Genomic DNA, 21576 nt, shown 5'->3' with positions numbered 1-21576 from the left:
TAGGCTCCATGCGCCTCCTCCAGGTCTCCTGGCTCCATCCTGCTTCCTTCCTCAGTCTCTTCTGCAGCTTCTCCTCTCCCTGCTCAGCTCCACCCTCCCTTGGGTGGGGCAGGGAAACTCCCCCTTTCCTGGGGACCACCCTGTTACAGATCTACTGAAATACCTGCTGCGGGAGGAGCAGGGGAGACAGGAGAGGTCTGCTGCACCATGTGGGTCAGCTCCCTGGCTGGGGATCTAACTCATGCCGGGTGACTGGCAATAGCTTGATAGTACTGAAGCTTTAACCCCTGTGCAGCTAGGGAGGTCCCTGCACGTGTTTTTTTGTTTTTACCTCTAGAAACAGCAATTTCATGAGATTCAGCTTAATAACTAACCTTAATAACCTCATAATGAAGCTGGTAGTGTGCCACTGTTATACAAATGAGGACAGACTAAGTCAAATTCATTGGGTAAACCTAAAATTTGAACCCAGGTCCCTCTGGGCGCTAAAGAATTTTTTTTTTTTTCTCCTGGCTGTGTAACCTGTGAATCTGGAGACCTCACCAACGGCCAAAGAAAAAGTGATGAAGACCCACGTGATGTCACACCTCCAGAACTTGTAGCAAGTGAGTTTGAGTGCCTTGCTCCACCATCTCTTCCCTCCACGCCTCCATCTCACATCATTAGTGCTCAGGTAATTGCAATGTGTGTGAACTCAGACCCCAAGTCCTGGTTATTTGCTCTGTCACTTACTGGCATTTTATTTAACCTTTTCATATGTTTTTCCTTAGCTAAGAAATGGGAGTATCAATAATACCTAAAAGAATTGAGGTTACATTGTAAAAGCTTACACTGTTCTGAGGATTTAGTGTTTTATCCTATTGGCTTTACACTCCCCAAGACAAGCTGCCTTATTCATCTGTATCCCTTGTTCTTAAACACCAAGTCATTGTAATAATATCTGTTGAATGAATATCTTACTACTTCCCCTCTTAACTTTTAATTTAGAATCACAAAACTTTAGGGCTGGTGGGGCCTCCCTCCGGGCCTACGGGTTAAGTCTCAGGCCTGTCACCTATAGGGCCTCAGTTCCATCCCCAGCCACATACAGTGCAGCAGACCTCTCCTGTCTCACCGCTGCTCCCCTCAGCAGTGTATTTCAGTAGATCCGTCTGTTCTGCTCCTCACTCTGTCCCTGGTGAATCCTCTCACACTCCCTCACCCCATACCTCTGGCCAGGGGGCAAAAGTTCTTCTACACACACACACACACACACATACTATCTTTTTATTATATATATATATATATATATATATATATATATATATATATTTACATCATTCTTCATTTTTGTACAATGTATGTTTTCTCATCCCAGTTATTGTCCCCGTGAAATTCCCACCACCAATTCACCCAAGTACCATCCCCATGTCCCTTGTGCTCTTCCCACCCCTGTTTTTTTTTGAAGATTTATTTATTTATGCATACAAGAACTGGGGTACAGGCCAGAGGTACGGGGTGAGAGGATTCACTAGAGACAGAGTGGGGTACACAACAGGCAGAATGACTGAAGTACACTGCTGAGGGGAGCAGCTGGGCAAGACAGGAGAGGTCTGCTGCGCCATGTGGGTTGCTCCCTGGCCAGGGATTGAACTCGAACTGCTGCAGAGGCTGTGGATAGCTTCATAGTGCTGTGCTTAACCCCTTGTGCCACCAGGGAGGCTCCCCACCCCCTTTATTATTTTTTTTTAAATGTATTGAGGACTTAATGTAAGGCAGATGTTATTTATTTATTCATTTATTTACATTTTTAAATATTTATTTATTTATTTATACAAGCACTGGGTACAGTCAGAAGTGCGGGAGGGTGAGAGAATTCACCAGAGCCAGAGCGGGGAGCAGAACAGGCAGAAGGACTGAGGTACACTGCTGAGGGGAGCAGTGGGTGGCAGGAGAGGTCTGCGCGCCATGTAGGACCCTCGCCCAGTGGCCGGGGATGGAACAGGCGCTGCAGAGGCTGCGGGCAACTTCACAACCCAGAGCTCAACCGCTGCGCCACTGGAGAGGCCCCCCCCCCCACCGCTCTTTTGATCCTACTTCCCTCTCCCCCACTGTAGAATGTCTGGTTTATAGTTGCTTGTTGATTTTGATATTTACTTTATTATAATTACTTTTTCCCTAGTCCCTTATTTGGGTCCTCTACATTCTTCCTAAAAGTGAAAATCATTTGGTATTTTTCTTTCTCTTTCTGGCTTATTTCACTGAACATGATCCCTTCCAGCTCCACCCATGTTACTGTGAATGGCATGAGTTTACCTTTTTTGATTGCTGAGTAATATTCCATTGTGTATATGTACCACATCTTCTTAATCCAGTCATCTATTTTTGGGCATGTGGGTTGTTTCCATAGCTTACCTATTGTAAATAGTGCTGCAATAAACATAGGGGTGCAGGTGTCTTTTTGAATTAATGTTATTGTGTCCTTTGGGTAGTTACCTAGGAGTGGAACTGCTGGATCATATGGTAGCTCCATTTTTAGTAATTTGAGGAACCTCCACACAGCTTTCCATAGTGTTTGGACCAGTTTGCACTCCCACCAGCAGTGCAGGAGAGTTCTTTTTTCTCCACACCCTCGCCAACAATTGTTGTTGCTAGTTTTTTTAATATGTGCCATTCTCACTGGTGTAAGGTGGTATCTCATTGTGGTTTTGATTTGCATTTCCCTGATTATAAGAGATGTTGAACATTTTTTCATATGTCTGTTGGCCATTTGCATTTCCTCTTTTGAGAAGTGACTCTTTTAGCTTCTCTACCCATTGTTTGACTGGGTTGTTTACTTTGTTGAGTTTTTTTTTTTTTTTTTTTAAGATTTATTTAGGGCCTCCCCTGGTGGCACAGCGGTTGAGCGCTGGGCTGCGAAGCTATCCACAGCCTCTGCAGCGCCGGTTCGATCCCCAGCCGCCGGCGAGGGTCCCACATGACGCACAGACCTCTCCTGCCGCCTACTGCTCCCCTCAGCAGTGTATTTCATCAGTCTGCCTGTTCTGTTCCCCACTCTGGCTCTGGTGAATTCTCTCACCCTCCCACACTTCTGACTGTACCCAGTGCTTGTATAAATAAATAAAATAAATCCTTAAAAAAAAAGATTTATTTATTTATGCATACAAGAGCTGGGGTACAGGCCAGAGGCGCAGGAGTGAGAATCCACCAGAGACACAGTGGGGAACAGAACAGGCAGACTGACTGAAATACACTGCTGAGGGGAGCAGCAGGCAATTCAGGAGAGGTCTGCTGCGCCATGTGTGTTGTTCCCTGTATGGCCAGGGATCAAACTCATGCTGCAGAGGCTGCGGATTGCTTCATAGTGCGGTGCTTAACCCCTTGTGCCACCAGGGAGGCCCTGTTTACTTTGTTTTTATTGAGGTTCGTCAGCTGTTTGTGATCAGTCCTTTATCATTAGTGTTGTGCGCAAACATTTTCTCCCAATTAGTGGGGTATCTCTTTGTTTCGGTTAATGTCTCTTTTTCTGTACAGAAGCTCTTTAATTTGATGTAGTCACAGCTGTTTATGCTTTCTTTCACTATCTTTGCTTTGGTGTCTTTAAAGGTGTTACTGAGATGTAGGTCATGTAGGTTTTTTTTTTTTAAAGATTTATTTATTTATGCATACAAGAACTGGGGCACAGGCCAGAGGTGTAGGGGATGAGAGGATTCATTGGAGTGGGGCGCATAACAGGCATACTGACTGAAATACGCTGCTGAGGGGAGCAGCGGGCAAGGCAGGAGAGGTCTGCTGCGCCATGTGGGTAGCTCCCTGGCAGGCCAGGGATCCAGCTCTGCTGCAGAGGCTGCAGATTGCTTCATAGTGCTGTGCTTAACTCCTTGCGCCACCAGGAAGGCCCAGTCATGTAGTGTTTTGCTGTATTTTCTTCTATATATTTTATGGCTTTAGGTCTTATGTCTATCTAGTTCTTTAATCCATTTTGAGTTGATTTTTGTGCATGGTGTGAGATAGTAGTCAAGCCTCATTTTTTTGCATGTAGTGGCCCAGTTTTCCCAGCACCATTTATTGAACAAATTTTCTTTGTTCCATTGCATAGTCTCTGCTCCTTTGTTGAAAATTAGTTGCCCGTAAATCTGTGGGTTTATTTCTGGGTTTTTTTATTCGATTCTATTGGTCTGTGTGTCTGTTCTTGTTCACACTCAAAATCTTTTAAAAAAAATTCCAACATTTTGGAAGCCTCCTGGGTGGTGCAGGGGGTTAAGTCTCAGCCCTATGAAGGTATCCTCAGCCACTGAAGGTCAAGTTCAAGTTCGATCCCCAGCCACAGAGCTGACCCACATGGCACAGCACACCTCTCCTGTTTTAGCTGCTGCTCCCCTCAGCAGTATATGTCAGTAGATTCGCCTGCGCTGCTTCCCATTCTGGCCCTGGTGAATCCTCTAACCTCTGGCCTACACCCTAGCTCTTGCATACATAAATAAATAAAACTTAAAAAAAATTCAACATCAAAATAAAAGGCAACTCTAGGGTTGGGAGGCAGTTTAGAGATTATATAGGTCAAACTCATTTTATTTATTTATTTATTTGTTTTTAAATATTTATTTATTTATACAAGAACTGGGATACAGACCAGAAGTGCAGGAGAGTGAAGGAATTCACCAGAGACAGAGTGGGGAGCAGAACAGGCAGATGGACCGAAGACACTGCTGAGGGGAGCAGTGGGCGTGGCAGGAGAGGCCTGCTGTGCCATGTGGGTTTCTCCCTGGCCAGCTGGGAATCGAACCTGCACTGCAGAGGCTGCAGACAGCTTCACAGCGCTGCGTTCAACCCACTGCGCCGCTGGGCAGGCCCCAAACTCATTTTATTAATGAAGAAATCATGATTGCCAGTTGAGTGTGGGGAGTTCTCTTTATCATGTAATATATTCACTAGGAACCTAGGAAAATCCTCTCGAAAACAAACCTTAGGTTGTAAGGGAATGCATTTCCAGGGCAGGAAGCACCTCCACAACACATGGGCACAAAGCCCTGCTTCCTCACCGATTCCAGTCAGATCCTAACCCACAGTGACCGTGCTGACTCCCCTGCTGGGTCTGGGGTCAATTCCATCCAGCAAAGCTTTACTCATATTTCCCGTTGGGTGGCAAGTGCTGTGCTAGGCCCAGCACCGAATGTGAACAGGACAGATAAGTTTCCTCCAATCAATCTCTCATTCCCATCTTTTCTCCACTGGTGGGGGTGGTAAGGAATGGGGATGTAAAAGAGGCTCTTGGCTGTCAGGAACAGAGACTCCTACCCTGGCTTGCAGGCCTTTCTGTCCCTATTGGAGTCACACCCTTTATCCTCCATCCAGATCATGGAACTCCCACCCTTTCTTGGTCCTGAGACAGATTTTCATCATCGTTGAGAATTTCATTCAGTACTTCCTTTAGGCAAGTATCTGGGAATAGGCGTAGAAAGGGATGGAACTGTGCCTTTTTTAATTCTGCTACTTCCCTCTGTGGCTCTCTCCTTCCCAATGTCACCAGCTTTCAGAATCTAGCCTTAGACTTCTTTCATTATTCACGACTCACATGGGTAAATGATAGACGGAGCCCAAGAAGCTACAGGTCTCTCTGGGCTCCTGGGTTCTCAGCCCCCCACCTTTGTACCATTAATTCATATCCACTGTCTCAAGGCATGAGATTTTCCCCAATCCTCAAGATAGCCTCATATATTACCATGCCCACTTCATAAGAAAACAGCATCACAAGGGTTAACTGACTTGAATAAGGCCACAAAATTGTAGCGGTCAACTGAATCCTTATCTACCTCCAAAACCTGCCTTCTTTTTCAGTCAGGTGTCTCTTTATTGTTGTGGACTCAATCTTGTCTTCCCCAAATTCCTAATGTTGAAACCCTAATGCCCAGTGTGACTGTATTTGGAGGCAGATTCTTTAAGGTGATTGAGGTTAAATGAACTCATGAGGCTGGAACCCAGACCCAGCAGGACTGGTATCCTTTTAACAAGAGGATGAGGCACCAGAGAAAAAGGCTGTGTGAGAACATGGAAAGAAACAGCTGTCTGCAAATCAGGTAGAAAGGCCTCACCAGAAACCAATGCTGCTGACACCTATCTTGGTCTTCTGTCCCCCATAACTATGAGAAAATAAATTTCTGTTGTTTAAGCTACTCAGTCTGTGGTGTTCTGCTATGGCAGCCCTAGCACACTAATCCTCTTCAAGTTTCCATAGAGCAACATGCATAAAACACTTCCAGAGCATAAGATTTATTCTAACAAAATACTTTTACACTAAAAAGGGCAGGGGCTAGTCCCAAGGCCAGCCTACAGCATGGGGAGCCACGCCTGGCACAGAGCCCCACCACTCTTGTTTTTGAACCAACTGTCCCAACACAGGAAATTGCTGCAGAGATGGACAGAGCGAGCAGTGTGGCTGTAATCTGTGAGATGGAACTCGTGCTGCCAACAAGCTCCCTGGCATTTGGTTGAACAGCAGGAAAAACCAGTGGCAGCCAGCAGAACTTCGGAAGGAATACTAGGCTTATCCCATCTTCCTAAATGCCACAACATTGATTATAAGATCTAATCTTACTAATCTTCCATTCTCATGATAATCTTGCAAAGTAGTTCCCATTTTCAGGTGAGAGGACCCAAGGGCACAGAGGGTAAGGTAACTTATCCAGAGTCCTCTGGCTGTAGTAAGCTGGGACTTGAACACAGGTCTGATCCCAGGCCCGTTTCCCTACCTTATTGCTAACATCTTGCTGCCTTCCATCAGCTGATGGGTAGATGTAATCCTCTTTTTTTTTTTTTTTTTTTTATAGAGGCATGTTTTTATTTATTTATTTATTATATTTGTTTGTTTTGTTTATACATGCACTGGGTACAGTCAGAAGCGCAGGAGGGTGAGAGAATTCACCAGAGCCAGAGCGGGGAGCAGAGCAGGCAGAAGGGCTGAAGTACACTGCTGAGGGGAGCAGCGGGCGGCAGGAGAGGTCTGCGCACCATGTGGGATCCTCCTCCGGTGGCCGGGGAGCAGCCGGGGATCGAACCGGCGCCGCAGAGGCCGCGGGCAGCTTCGCAACCCAGCGCTCAACCGCTGCGCCACCGGGGAGGCCCAGATGTAATCCTCTTGAGGGAATACAGCTGGAATTTCATATCATCTTCGTAGTATTCTCACCAAAATTGCTTAAGTGGATTTTTAACAACCAAACATAAATTGCAGAACACTCTACAATACCACCAGCCTGGCCTCTTCAGAAAAATTTTATGCCAAACTTCTAGAAGCATACTAACAGTATTGTGGCATAGGGACAGTATTAATATATAGGACGAGAAAGTCCTTATTCTTAGATGTATGTAGGTGTCATGTCTGCAACTTTCTCAAATGGTTGAGGAAAAAAGTGTGTATTATTAGGTATAAAACATGTGGCAAACCATTAATTGGTTTGAAATATTTGGGTTATGAGTTAATTCCATGATCGTGAACCTCAGATCTTATTTACAGTAAAAGCCATCATGTATGTTCCATAGCAGATTTTTTTTTTTTTGAAAACGAAAAGTAGAGCGAGAAAGAGACTTCAGTTAGGGTAGAAGCCCCAACCACTAGCAATCTATGGAAACATCCTCTTTTCTAAACTGTGAATACTGATTGTCTACTTTATTTAATGGAGCCAGAACCATCAAGCTAGAAGATACACCTATTTTCTCTAGCCCAGTAAACCCAGTCTGACTAACGGGAGGGCAGAGGAGAGTGTGAGAAGGGGAAGCGTAGACAGCATTTGATGGGAGCAAGAAATTTACCAGTAAGATTTCCCTACTCGGGGCCTCCCCTGGTGGCGCAGCGGTTGAGCGCTGGGCTGCGAGGCTGCCCGCAGCCTCTGCAGCGCCAGTTTGTTCCCTGGCCTCCGGCGAGGGTCCCACACACACACATACACAAAAAAGATTTCCCTACTCATCTGGGGAGATTGGCCGCCAAAGCACATCCTCAGGACCAGCTCAATGGCCAATTTTAGACTTTATTTCACCTGTTTAGGGAAGATGATCTGCTTCTACAGATAACCAATCCCTTACAACCAGACTGTGTGATTAGATGATTATTAACCAGAGCACCCAAATATGCTTATGTAGCTCACTCTCATGTCAGATGGTTACCAGATAATCAAAGAGGTTCTCACACCTATAATGGCAACAAAGCCACACCGTGGACACCATGACAGCGGAGCGGATCATCTTCCGCTTCGCGGTGCAAACACAAGGAACAATACCTGGTTTCACTTCAAATACATTTCCCTTTTATTAAAGTTCAAATCACCATTACATGGTTCGGAACTCTAAAGGAAAACGTGTTGAATAAGGTAATATGTTATCTTCAGCATTTCCAGGTGACTGTTTACATCAAGTAGCAGTATGAAGTTCTTGGGAAGCCCATCTGTAAGAGAAAACATGAAGATTTAACCATGAAATAATAATGAAAAGGTAGAAATCTTTTCTAAAAGATTCTTTAGAGCAACAGCCCAAAGCAATCACTGGCTCTGTAAGGCATTTTCTGCTCTTATATGGCTACAGGGTCTGTGGCTTTTTTGTTATTTATACCCCTGGTTAAGTACTGGGGTAGTCTTCTAAAAGAAAATAAGTACTTGCCTTTTAAAAATAATTTCTAGAGAAATATAATGATACTACAGTCTATATATCCTATATAACAAAGATCTGGGTTCCTTGGAAAAATAACTGATAAAGTGAAAATGTAGCCCAAGTGTTTAAAGAGCCTCTTAAGAGTCCATTATGGGGGGCCTCCCAGGTGGTGCAAGGGGTTAAGCGTCAGCACTATGAAGCAATCCGCAGCTATGCAGCACAAGTTTGATCCTGGTCAGGAAGCGCCAGGGAGCTACCCACATGGCGCAGCAGACCTCTCCTGTCTCGCCAGCTGCTCCCCTCAGCAGTGTATTTCGGTCAATCCGCCTGTGCTGCTCCCCACTGTCTCTGGTGAATCCTCTCACCCTCCTGCACCTCAGGTCTGTACCCCAGTTCTTGTATACATAAATACATCTTAAAAAAAAAAAAAAAAGTCCATTATAGAATATGAACCACACAAGAGCTTCAAAAATATAACTAGGAAAACCTCTATTCTGAATACCTAGTTTCCTTGAAGTACTCACAGGAATCTTGCACACACGCACACACACACGCACGCACCATATATTACAAAGATGAACTTTCCGTCCCCAGGGATGTGATGGCAGTAGTGTGTGTACTACCGCTAGTAACCTGCTTATTTCCTCAGAGGTCCAGCACCTTGTCTAAAACCCAGGAATGAGTTGACGGAAACTAAGTTCATATTCCTGTTCAACTCCAATCTGAAGTTAGAGGTATAGGTTTTTTAATTTAGATAGAAAAACTTTTAAAAAGTTTTTAAAAGTTCTTTCAGGAAGTAAGAAACTTCTTACTTTCAGGAAGCGACTCCTCTAAGCCTCTCATTATATACCTCTGCGAAATACAAGCATGGCCTTAGTAAGTGCATCAGTACCAAAATGCCTGTATAAAGTATGTAATGTAGTAAGAGCCATGGATTTTGGAGGCAGACTGCTTGGGTTCAAATGTGGGTTCCACCATCAGTTGTATGGCCTTTGATAGGATGCCTCTTGTTACCTCATCAGTAAAATGGGGATGCTTATAACAATAGTAACTTATTTATGGGGATTAAATGAGTTAATATTTATAGAACACTTAAATAATACCTGGTACATAGTAAAAGCTATATTCACTCTACGTATTTATTAAATAAAAATGAATTACTGCTTATATATTTCCTGTTTTACAAAGGATTTTCTGCACTTTGCTCATCATAATTGGGGCTGCTTTTATTGCCCAATCTGTCTTTTCATAGAGAATAAGATATCAAATGAGCTTTCATTATTAGTGAATATTTACTTGGCTATTCATTTTTAATTCTGCCACACAAAAACAAAGGCACTGAATAAAACACTGCTGTTAAAAATAAACAGATGTTGGGGCCTCCCTGGTGGCGCAAGGGGTTAAACACTGCAACTATGAAGCAGTCCGCAGCCTCTGCACCACAAGTTCGATCTCCGGCCGGCCAGGGAGCAACCCACATGGCGCAGCAGACCTCTCCTGACTCGCTTGCTGCTCCCCTCAGCAGTATTTCAGTCAGTTTGTCTGTTCTGCTCCGCACTCTGTCTCTGGTGAATTCTCTCACCTTCTGTACCTCTGGTCTACACCCCAGATCTTATATGCATAAAAATAAATAAATCTTTAAAAAATAAAAATAAACAGACATTTAAAAAAATGTATAAAAAGCATGCATACTGAATACCTTGTATACAGTGGATAACCATTAGGCTAGGGGAGGCTAATGGGTTAGAATTAGGAAAAGGTACACAGAAATCTTCAATTCTGTGAAACCGGTCATTTCATGGGGTGGGAGGGAACTAAAGCTAATATGTGGCAAAATAATACCTGAAAATCTGGGTGTAGTTACATGTATTCTCTATGCTATTCTCTTTTTTAAATTTTTATTTTTTAAAGATTTATTTATACAAGAACTGGGGTACAGGCCAGAGGCACGGAAGGGTGAGAGAATTCACCAGAGACAGAAAAGGGAATAGAATGGGTAGACAGACCAAAGTACACTGCTGAGGGGAGCAGCGGGCGAGACAGTAGAGGTCTGCCCGTGCCATGTGGTTATCTCCCTGGCTGGCAGGGATCAACCCTCACTGCAGAGTCTGCGGACAGCTTCACAGCGTTGCGCTCAATCCGCTGCGCCACCGGAGAGGTCCACTATGCTATTCTTTATGCTTAAACTACCTCATAAAGATTTTTAATGAAGGAGGCATTAACTTGCCTTTATACTAGGCAAGTAAAAGAACAATTCTAATCTTAAACTCTCTAAATTTGGTACTCTCTAAAATTGGTACTCTCTAAATTTCTAAGATCACATCCTCTAACAAGGGTAGTAAAAGGTTTTGTTCTGAGAACAATGAAATGTCACTCACTCCTCCCTGGAGTGTTTCCTGCCTCATTCAGGGCTGCGTCGCTTACCCATGGGGTTCACACTCTGTCAAGGCCCAGTTCCTCTGGAGTGGAGATTCCTAGTTCATTTAAAGTTGGTCTAAGTTCCTGGATGACATAGGGGTAGATTTCCTTATGCGGTCCTGCTTTGTCCTAATTGAAAAGAAAACATTTGTGCTCAGTTCTCTGAAAAGTCGTGTTGTGTCTATTAACAAAACTAGCTTGAAAATGTTTCAGGCATACGCAGAGGCTGGCGGCACAAGGTATCAGTCATCTACTTCTAGTTAGTACAGGTGTTCAACAGAGAACTGTTCCAGGCTGGGTTTTAAAATACCTTGAGACTATCTAAGACAGTGAGACTAAACCAAGGGAAAACATTTTTAAGCTCTGAGTTACTGGGAATAAAATGGTGATGACAGAATCCCGGGAAGGTGATAAACATGCCCAGCAGGCAACACGAATCATTAAATTAACACAGGAAAAGCTTTTAATTTACCTCCAACTGAAGACCCTAACCGGATTAACCGCTGGACTTGAATGAATGGCCTACAGAACCCCTCATTATCTCACCCAGTGTAGACAGAGAAATGTCACACTCCCCCCCCCCCACCCCGGCAGACCAGAATATCTTCAGGGAGAGCTACTCTGAGAGAACATTTATGCCCAGAGCAAGATTCATGAGGCTTGCCAGAACCTGTAATCATATCCATATTGGCGTAAGATTCCTCAGGGCCAAATATTAAAAAGACACGGACTAGGGCCTCCCCCGTGGCGCAGCGGTTGAGCGCTGGGTTGCGAAGCTGGCCGCAGCCTCTGCAGCACCGGTTCGATCCCCGGCTGCTCCCCCGCCACTGGAGGAGGGTCCCACATGGGGCGCAGACCTCTCCTGCCGCCCGCTGCTCCCCTCAGCAGTGTACTTCAGTCCATCTGCCTGCTCTGCTCCCCGCTCTAACTCTGGTGAATTCTCTCACCCTCCCGCGCTTCTGACTGTAACCAATGCTTGTATAAATAAATAAATAAACAAACAAAAAAAAATTTAAAAAAAAAAAAAAAAGACACGGACTAAAAAAATATAAACTGCTATTCTTCCCCCTTTAACAAATTCTACGTTGGCCTAACTGAATATTTTTTAATGATAAAATTTTTGCTTAAAAAGCAACATATTTATGGGCCTCCCCTGGTGGCGCAGCGGTTGAGCGCTGGGTTGTGAAGCTGCCCGCAGCCTCTGCAGCACTGGTTCGATCCCCGGCTGCTCCCCGGCCACCGGAGGAGGGTCCCGCATGGCGCGCAGACCTCTCCTGCCACCCGCTGCTCCCCTCAGCAGTGTACTTCGGTCCTTCTGCCTGCTCTGCTCCCTGCTCTGGCTCTGGTGAATTCTCTCACCCTCCCGCACTTCTGACTGTACCCAGTGCTTGTAAAATAAATAAATAAATCTTAAAAAAAAAAAAAAAAAAAAAGCAACATATTTATTACAAGAAAAGACATAAAACTATAATGAAACAAGAGGAAGATTAAGTATATATCCTCCTACATTTTGATCTATCTTTTTTTTTTTAATTATTTTATTTTTTTTTTTTTTATAGAGGCATGCTTTATTTATTTGTTTTGCTGGTTTCTTTGTTTGTTTTGTTTATACATGCACTGGGTACAGTCAGAAGCGCGGGAGGGTGAGAGAATTCACCAGAGCCAGAGCGGGGAGCAGAGCAGGCAGAAGGACCGAAGTACACTGCTGAGGGGAGCAGCGGGCGGCAGGAGAGGTCCGCGCGCCATGTGGGACCCTCCTCCGGTGGCCGGGGAGCAGCCGGGGATCGAACCGGCGCCACAGAGGCCGCGCGCAGCCTCGCAACCCAGCGCTCAACCGCTGCGCCACCGGGGAGGCCCTTGATCTATCTTTTTGATAAAACTGAGGTCACACAATTACTGAATGGTCTCACTCATTTGTGGAATATAAATAACCAAAGAAAACAAACTGGCAAAATACAACAAAAATAACTCAAACTCTGAAAATTAGAGCGGTTAGCAGAGGAGCTGAGCGAGAAGGGAGGAGAGAGATGTGACAATATACTGGACTAGAGCTCTGGTAGATGACGCAAGTGCATATTTTGAGATGTGTATTCCCAAAGTTAGGTAGTTATATAAATGAATAGCAAATCAATAAAATGTGAAAATGTGTTCACACCAAAAAATGTTCCATAATTTTCTTTAGCTAATATATTGTGAATATGTTTAATGTTATTTTCTACCACATTAATAGACATATAATAACCTCTTCTGAGAAGGTCTAACTTAAGAAACCACTAACCACATTTAACTTCCTATGAAAAATAGCACAAAGAAAAATTGTAGTTAGACATTTGTACTGTCTTAATTATTTAATTAAGATAAATTCTCAAATGGAATTGAACAAAAGGGTATCAAGCACAATTTTTAAGGCCTGGGATAATCCTGCCACACTTCTTTCAGAAGTATTGTATTTGCAATTTACATTTTCTCTAGCTATAGAACTCATTTTAGGTATTTTAATAAATTCAAAAACATAACATGTTGATTCCTGACCAACAGCCCAGCCATTTGCAGAACAACTTCAGCTGTCACCTCACTGACCTTAACGACTTCTAGGATGCGAACTGCACTGGCAAAATCATTTAACCGTCTGCAGGCCCGCAAAGCAGCATCGATGATTTTGGGTTCTGGAACCAGATCATAGCCAACAAGTGTGTTCATTCCTGTTAAGTTAAAAAGAGGGGGTCATATCAACCTGAAACAGCCTCACTCAAATTACAATTTAGTTGTATTTTTACTGAACCACAGATAATGTGACCTTATCTGAGTCCCTCTACTCTTCTCAATAAAGTTCGAGAATGGGCCTACCTGGTGGCGCAAGGGTTTAAGCCCCAGCACTGTGAATCTATCCATAGCCTCTGCAGTACAGAGTTTAATCCCGGGCCAGAGAGCTGACCCACATGGTGCAGCAGACCTCTCCTGTCTCACCCGCTGCTCCCCTCAGCAGTGTATTTCAGTAGATCGCCTGCTCTGCTTCCCATTCTGTCCCTGGTGAATCCTCTCATCCCTGTACCTCTTGCCTACATCCCAGCTCTTGTATGCATAGATATATAAAGTTCGAGAATCTACCTCCAACAAATTCTAGAGGATAGATCACAGTACATCTTTCACAGTGAATTAGTGGAGAACCATGCATGCATATCGAAGAAGTAAAAACCAAAGAGTTCTTTAAAAAAAAAAAAAAAAAGATTCATTTATTAATTAATTTATGCATACAAGAACTAGGGTACAGGCCAGAGATGCAGGCGGGTGAGAGGATTCACCAGAGACAGAGTGGGGAACAGAACAGGCAGACGGACTGAAATACACACAGAAGGGAGGAGCGGGAGGGAAAGGAGAGGTCTGCTGCACCATGTGGGCTGCTCCCTGGCCGTGCTGCAGAGGCTGTGGACTGCATCATAGTGCGGTACTTAACCCTTTGCACCAACAGGGAGGACCCCCAAAGAGTTTTCTTAAATGCACACTACTTTCATTAACAATTAGGTGGCTTCTTTTCAAGAGTCATTCTCAACAAACATCTTTTTAACAGTGCAATGGACATTATTTCAATTGCCTTAAAATAGATTTGAATAAAAAAATAAACTAAAAACAGAGAGAGAAGCTTCAGGAAGAGTTAATGGAGCCCAAACAGGGCATTAAGGAGCTGCTGCAGAAACACGTGTGCAGGGCCTCAGAAACAGCCAACCAGAAGACCACTGGCATGCTTGCTTTCAGTGCTGCACAAAATTACACAACAACACAAAATTGAAGATTCTTGTACTTGAAATGCTGAACTGCTGTTCTTTTCATTACCTCTACTAAAGATTATTTAATAAGAACTTCCTGGGTTGCAGCAAAATCGAGTCGTCATGTTTCTGCAGAGAAGTCAGACGCACTTAGGCTTCTTTTATTTTTTTTATTTTTTAATTTTTGTGTGTGTGGGACCCTCGCCGGCGGCCAGGGAACTGCTGTACCACCAGGGGAGGCCCACTTTTATTTATTTTTAAATAAACAAAGGCCACCAGTGATGACAATGTTAGAATATAGCCAGAGTCAAAGACACTGAATTCTTGATCTGAGATAAACTGCCCTACACTTAAATTAGTTATCTACTAGTCTAACCACTAAGTCAGTTATCATTAATGTTAAGTGCCTATCTACAGATTCAGGAAAAAAGTTCCGCTTACTTACACTGGATGTCTACTCAGAGCAAGACAAATCACGACAGTATGAGTAACAAAGAACCCAAACCATCACCAAGGGAGAGAACCAAATGGCTACCTGCAGGCACAAAACTGCTACCTCTTGTTCATCTCAATCTTTCATTTTGTCTGCATTTTATGCAAGGAATAAAATATCAATTGTGCGTGCTTTACAGGAAACACTGACTATGTAAGGGATGAACTTTCCTAACTATAAGTTCCTTGACAGTTTACACAAGGCATGTTTTCAAACTGGTTGCATTACACAAAAAGTAAAGACTATAAAGAAGTTCATATTTCTGTATCCAAATAGATAAACATGCCTATGTTCCAATTACCTTTACGCAATTCCCAAGCATCAATATCCGGCTTATTGAAGTATGTCACCCAGCGAGCATCAAACTCCTCATCTGTCTCGTGTGACCCATGGGCGTAGCAGCGAACTGACTGGACAGCTATAAGGGAGAAAGAGCAATAACGTCAGTGTACAGTGTAGGACCTGACATATACTGTCACTGCATTAAGGTTTTGTTTTTTCTTTTTCACGTTGTGTAAAAAATACATAAAACAAAAATTTCCCATCTTAACCAATTTTAAGTGTATAAGCTCAGTGGCATTAAATACATTCAACACATTAAGAATCAACTATACAGGGCCTCCCCTAGTGGCGCAGTGGTTGAGCACTGGGCTGTGAAGCTGCCCGCAGCCTCTGCAGTGTTGGTTCGATCCCCAGCCGCCGGCGAGGGTCCCACATGGCGCGCAGACCTCTCCTGCCGCCCGCTGCTCCCCTCAGCAGTGTACTTCGGTCCTTCTGCCTGTTCTGCTCCCCGCTCTGGCTCTGGTGAATTCTCTTGCCCTCCCACGCTTCTGACTGTACCCAGTGCTTGTATAAATAAATAAATAAATCTTTAGGCATGATTTTTTTCTCATTTAAGGTTTGTTTTTTTTAAAAGATAGATTTATTTATTTATTTATACAAGCACTGGTACAGTCAGAAGCGTGGGAGGGTGAGAGAATTCACCAGAGCCAGAGTGGGGAGCAGAGCAGGCAGAAGAGGTCTGCGCGCCATGCGGGACCCTCCTCCGGTGGCCGGGGAGGAGCAGCCGGGGATCGAACCACAGGCTGCGGGCAGCTTTGCAACCCAGCGCTCAACCGCTGCACCACCGGGGAGGCCCCCAACATATTTTCTTGATACTTTTTTTAAATCTTATGTTCTCCATTATATTCCAAAATAAATTGTACACTGTGACACAGCAATGTTGTTTTATCCAACTAGTGTCCTCTTTCACCTGAAATTCCGATAAATCACTAAGGAGCAATATGACCTCTACTTATATTAAAAAACACTCTTTTATAGATTTAAGAAGTGAATTTTTTAATACAACATTGTCAAGAAAAGAGGATACACTTAGCATTCAGCTCCCAATTAATATACCCTTTGTGGTACCACGTAAAAAAATCTTTTGAATTTTGCTTTCTGCCTGTCAAACTGAGAGTTAGGAATTTAGATTATTTCTAAACAATCTGTGTAGGGGCAGGAGGAAGAAATTTTATCTTTAGATTTTTCAAGGCAACAGACCCTAGTGTTTATATGCTTCTAGGCTCTTCACTCTCCTACTGTCTTACCCTGGGAAAATTAACTCAAGTTTTATTTTCTTTACCTGTAAAATAGCGATACCACTACCTTAACAGATTATGACAATCAAAAATGAAGGCAGATAACACTTTGCACAGGGCTTAGCACCTTGTAGATATGCAATACATAGTAGCTATAAATAATCCTTATCTAAAAATGCCTTAACTGATCTTCAATTATGGAAATCATAATTTATAATTTTATCTAGGTATTTGAAGAAATAAAAGCTTCAAATTACATTTCCTGTTATAGAAATTAGAAAAGCTTAGTATCATTTCTAGTTATTTTGAAAGACAATGTAAATAATAAAACAAAACCTGTCTAGAAACCTTGGCTACAGTTCTATAGGGATCATTAATGCACTAAGTGGGATGAGAAAGAGGGGAGAAAAAAAGAAAAGATGAAGATGACAAGCCAGTTCTGGAGACAGACTGTCTCCTCTACATCAAGTAAAATGATTCTTGTTTAAATTATCATGAATCTATAGCAAAATACCTCCAATTACTTTCAGAGAATCACAGCACAAATACCGTTTTCCCCAGGGACCTGAATTATCTCCACAATTCAAGCCCATAATGAAATGGGACAGGTAGATAAATGGAATTGGATAATCTTTAATTTCTATGACAAGAAAAAATGGCTCCCTGGATCCAAATGCATTTGGTAAGTGCAAACATTTAATCAAAACTAGCTCTCAGAGAATGAGTGCACACATTTAACTCTTTGCACTCCGAACCATTTTACGATATTTTGATTTAATTTCTTGTGCCATTTCAAGATAAAACTTCAGGGAAACATGCATGTCTCAAAAAGTTGCGTTGAAATAACCTCAATTCCCTGTAATCACTAATAAATTGCAATGTCCCCTGAGAGGGGACAGCGGAGTGCAAAGGATTAATATATCAGAAAGCACAGATCACAACCACCCTCTAACCCACTGTTACCAAACACTTACAAGGTACCCTTTTCCAAAACTGAAGCTATACCCAGCTGATTAAAGCGCAAGTGTGAATGAAATGGTACAATCACTTTGGAAGACTGTTTAGCAGTTTCTTATCAATTTAAACACACCTACCGTATCACCCAATAGTTCAACTTCTCAACTTCTAAGTATTGTATTTACCCCCCAAAAGGTGAGATATATGTGTTCCCTCCCAGAGGTAATTATTAAGTTGATTTTTCCTACCACTGAGGTAACTAATTCCTTTTGTTCACTGCTGATTTGACTAGGTGCATGGCAGCTTTGTTTTGTTTTCTAACTCTGAAAAAGGTTATCAGCAACTGCAAATCCAAGCCAAGGAGATTAATGGATCACCTTCAATGATCTGTTCACCTTCCTTTTGGAAGTCCTAAAAAAAACTTCTGAAATAACTATTTAGAATACCAAGCATGCACTTGGAACACACATCCCTTCCACAAGGGCAAAAACAGAATCTCCAACGTGGTTTAAATTATAGTTCTAATTCCAGTAGTGGGTGTATAACAGGTAGTGCCCAGGAAAAGGGGAACCTCCAAGTTCCCTGCCCCACCCAAAGGAGAGTGGAGCTGAGCAGGAAGGAGCAGAGGAGACTGGGGAAGGCAGCAGGATGGAGTCAGAAGGAGACCTGGAGGAGGCACATGGAGCCGAGAGACACGAGAAGAAACTGCGCTTGCCTTTTGGTTCTGGACTGGGTGACACAGATGTGGGTGAGAGACTGTGAAGAGGTTAACAATAGCAGCTTTTCTCTTGATTTTGATTTTGCTCTTTTCCTCCCAGACTTGTCTGGTTGTTTCTGACCCTTTTCTGTGCGTCCCCACTGGAAGGTGCTTTAGACTTGGGGCAGGCTTTCAGGCCTTGCTCTGGGCCAATCCCGTTTGGGTGGACTTTTACCCAGAAGGGACGGGTAACTTTGGGTGCTTGATTTAGAAACTATATTCTTTGTCTTTTCTGTATTGTTCCCTCGTGGTATTAAAGTATTGTGTTGATGGGGCAGATGGCAAAACCTATTTAGAGCAGGCAAGTTTGGGGGCTCTGGGATGTCCCTCTCCCTGCCCTGTATTAGGTAGAGCAGGATCTAATCTCCTAGTTATGGACATGCCCCCAATATGCTGAACATTTTGATTTTTAGGTATATAGTATTCTTTCTCCCACACCCACCCTACTTAAGTACATACAGCATTTCCACCTAGATTTGAGACTTGTAAGGCAAACTAAGTCAGAAAAAATTACTCAGTGCTTTTATACAACCTGAAGGTTCCAGAGAAGGAAAAGGGAAGCAGCAGTAAAAAAAAAAAAAAAAAAAAAAAAAAAAAAAAAAAAAAACCAACCAAACAAACCAGAACATTTCTACAGCCTCAATGTAAAAAAAAAATTTCTAACACTGCTTTATGGGAATGTTAAAAAAAGGGGGGGAGGGGTCTTTTTTGGGAAACATTTTAAGGGGTTTATTAATCCCTCTGGTTTAAATTAAGCCAGATAGCTTTTCACTTACTAACTAATCAGTTCAGAAAATGTACAAAGTGGTGGTGGTAATTCTAAAATTAAGGGGAAAAAATAAATGATGTTGAGGGCTCACAACAAGCTCAAAAGCAATTAGTAAGATGCATGATTCAGCCATGAACCGTGGGGCCCAAAGATTGGAAATCTAGAAATGTGGAGTGATGCAGAAAAGGTGGGAAGGTACTAAAAAGTGCTATTAAATTCAGCCCAGCACAAGAAAGGAAAAGAGGAAACTCCTCCTACCCTTCCCCAGATATCTAGGGAAGAATGTAGGAGTTAGGATTGTGTAGGTTTTAAAGGTTGACTGGAGAATCTTAACCATTATTGTAAAGGTTTTAATTATCTAATTCAGAATCTATTGGAAAACAATTCTGTTTCAGGTTGGAGACTGAACCAAAGGTGGAATTAGGTTGCTGCTTCCTGGAACCAACGGGAGTCCTCTCAAGCTAAACCCCCCAGAGCTCTATTTCAAGTACATCCGCATTTGACCTTGGATAGCCTCATCCTAGAACCGTAATCCCTCTGATTGCATAATCCCCTCAGCCTGGTACAGGAAACAACCCCAAATTATAAAATGCAAAAATGAAATGCCTGTAATAAAGCAAATACGTATTAAACATTTGTGCCAGGCAAGGTGCTAAAGGTTACATTATCTCACTTAAACCTCGCAACTACCAAGTATTATGCTGCTTTTAGAGAATGAGGTATATGAGTCTTAAGGTTAACATGTCCAAGGTCACAGTGCTAGAAAATAGCTGACACAATTGTAGACAATACTGCGCCGCCTTGTGGAAACCTTTAGGTCTACAGGCCAGAAATCTAAAGTCAGGCTTTTTAGGACTTAAGCTCAAGGGGAACAGAACATCTAGAAGAGAAACCACCATGTTTAAAGAAATTAAGGAACCCCCTTATAAGCTACAATTTGTCAAAACCTCTGCCACTGCGCCAACCTATCACAAAATGCAGCCCTTCTTTTGAACAGGTCAGAAATGTGAATATATGAAAAGAGTAAATTAGTATTTGCTATCTTAGCACTTAGATAAGGAAACAAAACAGAAAAACATAAAATTTGACAAACATCAGGTCGGATCAAAAATAACTATGGCTAAAAGGCACAGAAAAGAGCTACACGCTGGTAAAGGAGTCAGTTTCCAAGAAGGGCCTCCTTCCCTCTTCCCCAGAATGAGACGTCGTGGGCTCTGAAGGGCACCCAGGCTCACCGCTCTAAGAGACGGAAGGTGAAGTCTAAAGGGAATGAAAGGAAACACAGCCTTGAGTGCTGAAAGGTCTAGGGTTCCTGGCTCAAAACAGCCAGGAACACCACCCGACTAGTTCTGAGTTTCCAAGCTCAGGCTAAAGCACAGACGCCTGGGGGCGAAACCGCACGAAGCAGCATTTCCTACCAATAAGGCGCAAAGAGCAGGTACAGCGCCAGCGTCCGGCGCCAGGCCAAAGTCTCCAGAGCGCAGACGAGGCCGGCGGCGCATCTCAGCCCGGCGGGCGGGCGCGGGGCCGGGGCCAAGCGAGCGTCCCCGGACGTGCCTGAGCCGAGCCCGCGGCGCCCGGCCCTCGGGCGGCCACACTCCTGCCCCCGGGGCCCGGGCCCCGCACGCCGCCCGGCCGGGCCTGGAGGACGGGCCGCGGGGGCAGCGGCCGGGGGCACAGGGCGCGGGCCGCTCCCCTGGAGCAGGTGGCTCCCGGAGCCAGAGGGCGGCGGCGCGGGCGCGTCAATGTCACCTTCGCCGCGGGCCGGGGCGGCCGCTCGCGTGAGGCGGCCGCGGGGTCGGCGCGGGGTCGCGGCCCGGGGCCGGGGGCGGCGGCGCGGGAGGCGGGCTGCCCCCCGGGGGCCCCAGGCCGGCCCACACCTCCCGCCCGCGCGGCCCGCCAGGAAGCCGCCGGGGCCCGGGAGCCGCGCCCCCGCGAGCCGAGGCCGGGCGGGACGGCCGGCGGCCCCGGGTAGGCCGCGGGCGAGCCTGCCCTCGAGTGCGGCGGCGCCCAGGTCACCGCAAGGACGCGCGGGCGCGGGCCGCGGCAGGCGGGGGCCTTACCGGCGGCGGGGCCGGGGGCCGGCGCGGCGAGCCGGAGGCCTCCAGGGCCGGCCCGGGCGGCGGCGGCGGCGGCGCAGCGGCGGAGAGCAGCGCCGAGCATGACGGCGATGGCGGCTCGCGGGCTGAGGTGCAGAGGCGCCGGGGTGCGCTCGCCGGCAG

At 44.6% G+C, this 21576-nt stretch overlaps 1 protein-coding gene across 1 annotated transcript; it reads right to left on the bottom strand.

Annotated features, from left to right (window-relative positions):
- Positions 1-8253: 8253 nt before the first annotated feature.
- LOC119238412 (cytochrome c oxidase subunit 5A, mitochondrial) lies at positions 8254-21576 on the bottom strand. Its single transcript, XM_037502091.1, has 5 exons — positions 21418-21576; positions 15593-15709; positions 13615-13736; positions 11041-11163; positions 8254-8413 (listed from the first exon to the last, which is right to left on the bottom strand). Exons 1-4 carry the CDS (start codon positions 21515-21517, stop codon positions 11050-11052), a joined length of 453 nt encoding a protein of 150 aa, XP_037357988.1. The 5' UTR covers positions 21518-21576; the 3' UTR covers positions 8254-8413; positions 11041-11049.

The sequence above is a fragment of the Talpa occidentalis genome, unplaced genomic scaffold (genome assembly GCF_014898055.3).
Source record: "Talpa occidentalis isolate TD23 unplaced genomic scaffold, MPIMG_talOcc4v2.1 talOcc4.11, whole genome shotgun sequence".
Lineage (NCBI taxonomy): Eukaryota > Metazoa > Chordata > Mammalia > Eulipotyphla > Talpidae > Talpa > Talpa occidentalis.
Note: the sequence above shows the minus strand (reverse complement) of the source record. Positions and strands in the feature narration are given on the sequence as shown.

Coding starts and splice junctions, on each gene's coding strand:
- LOC119238412 (XM_037502091.1), bottom strand. CDS start 21,517: ATGCTCGGCGCTGCTCTCCGCCGCTGCGCCGCCGCCGCCGCCGCCCGG. Junction 15,710..21,417: donor GGCCCCCGGCCCCGCCGCCG/GTAAGGCCCCCG, acceptor TCTCCCTTATAG/CTGTCCAGTCAGTTCGCTGC. Junction 11,164..13,614: donor GCATCCTAGAAGTCGTTAAG/GTCAGTGAGGTG, acceptor CTTTTCAATTAG/GACAAAGCAGGACCGCATAA.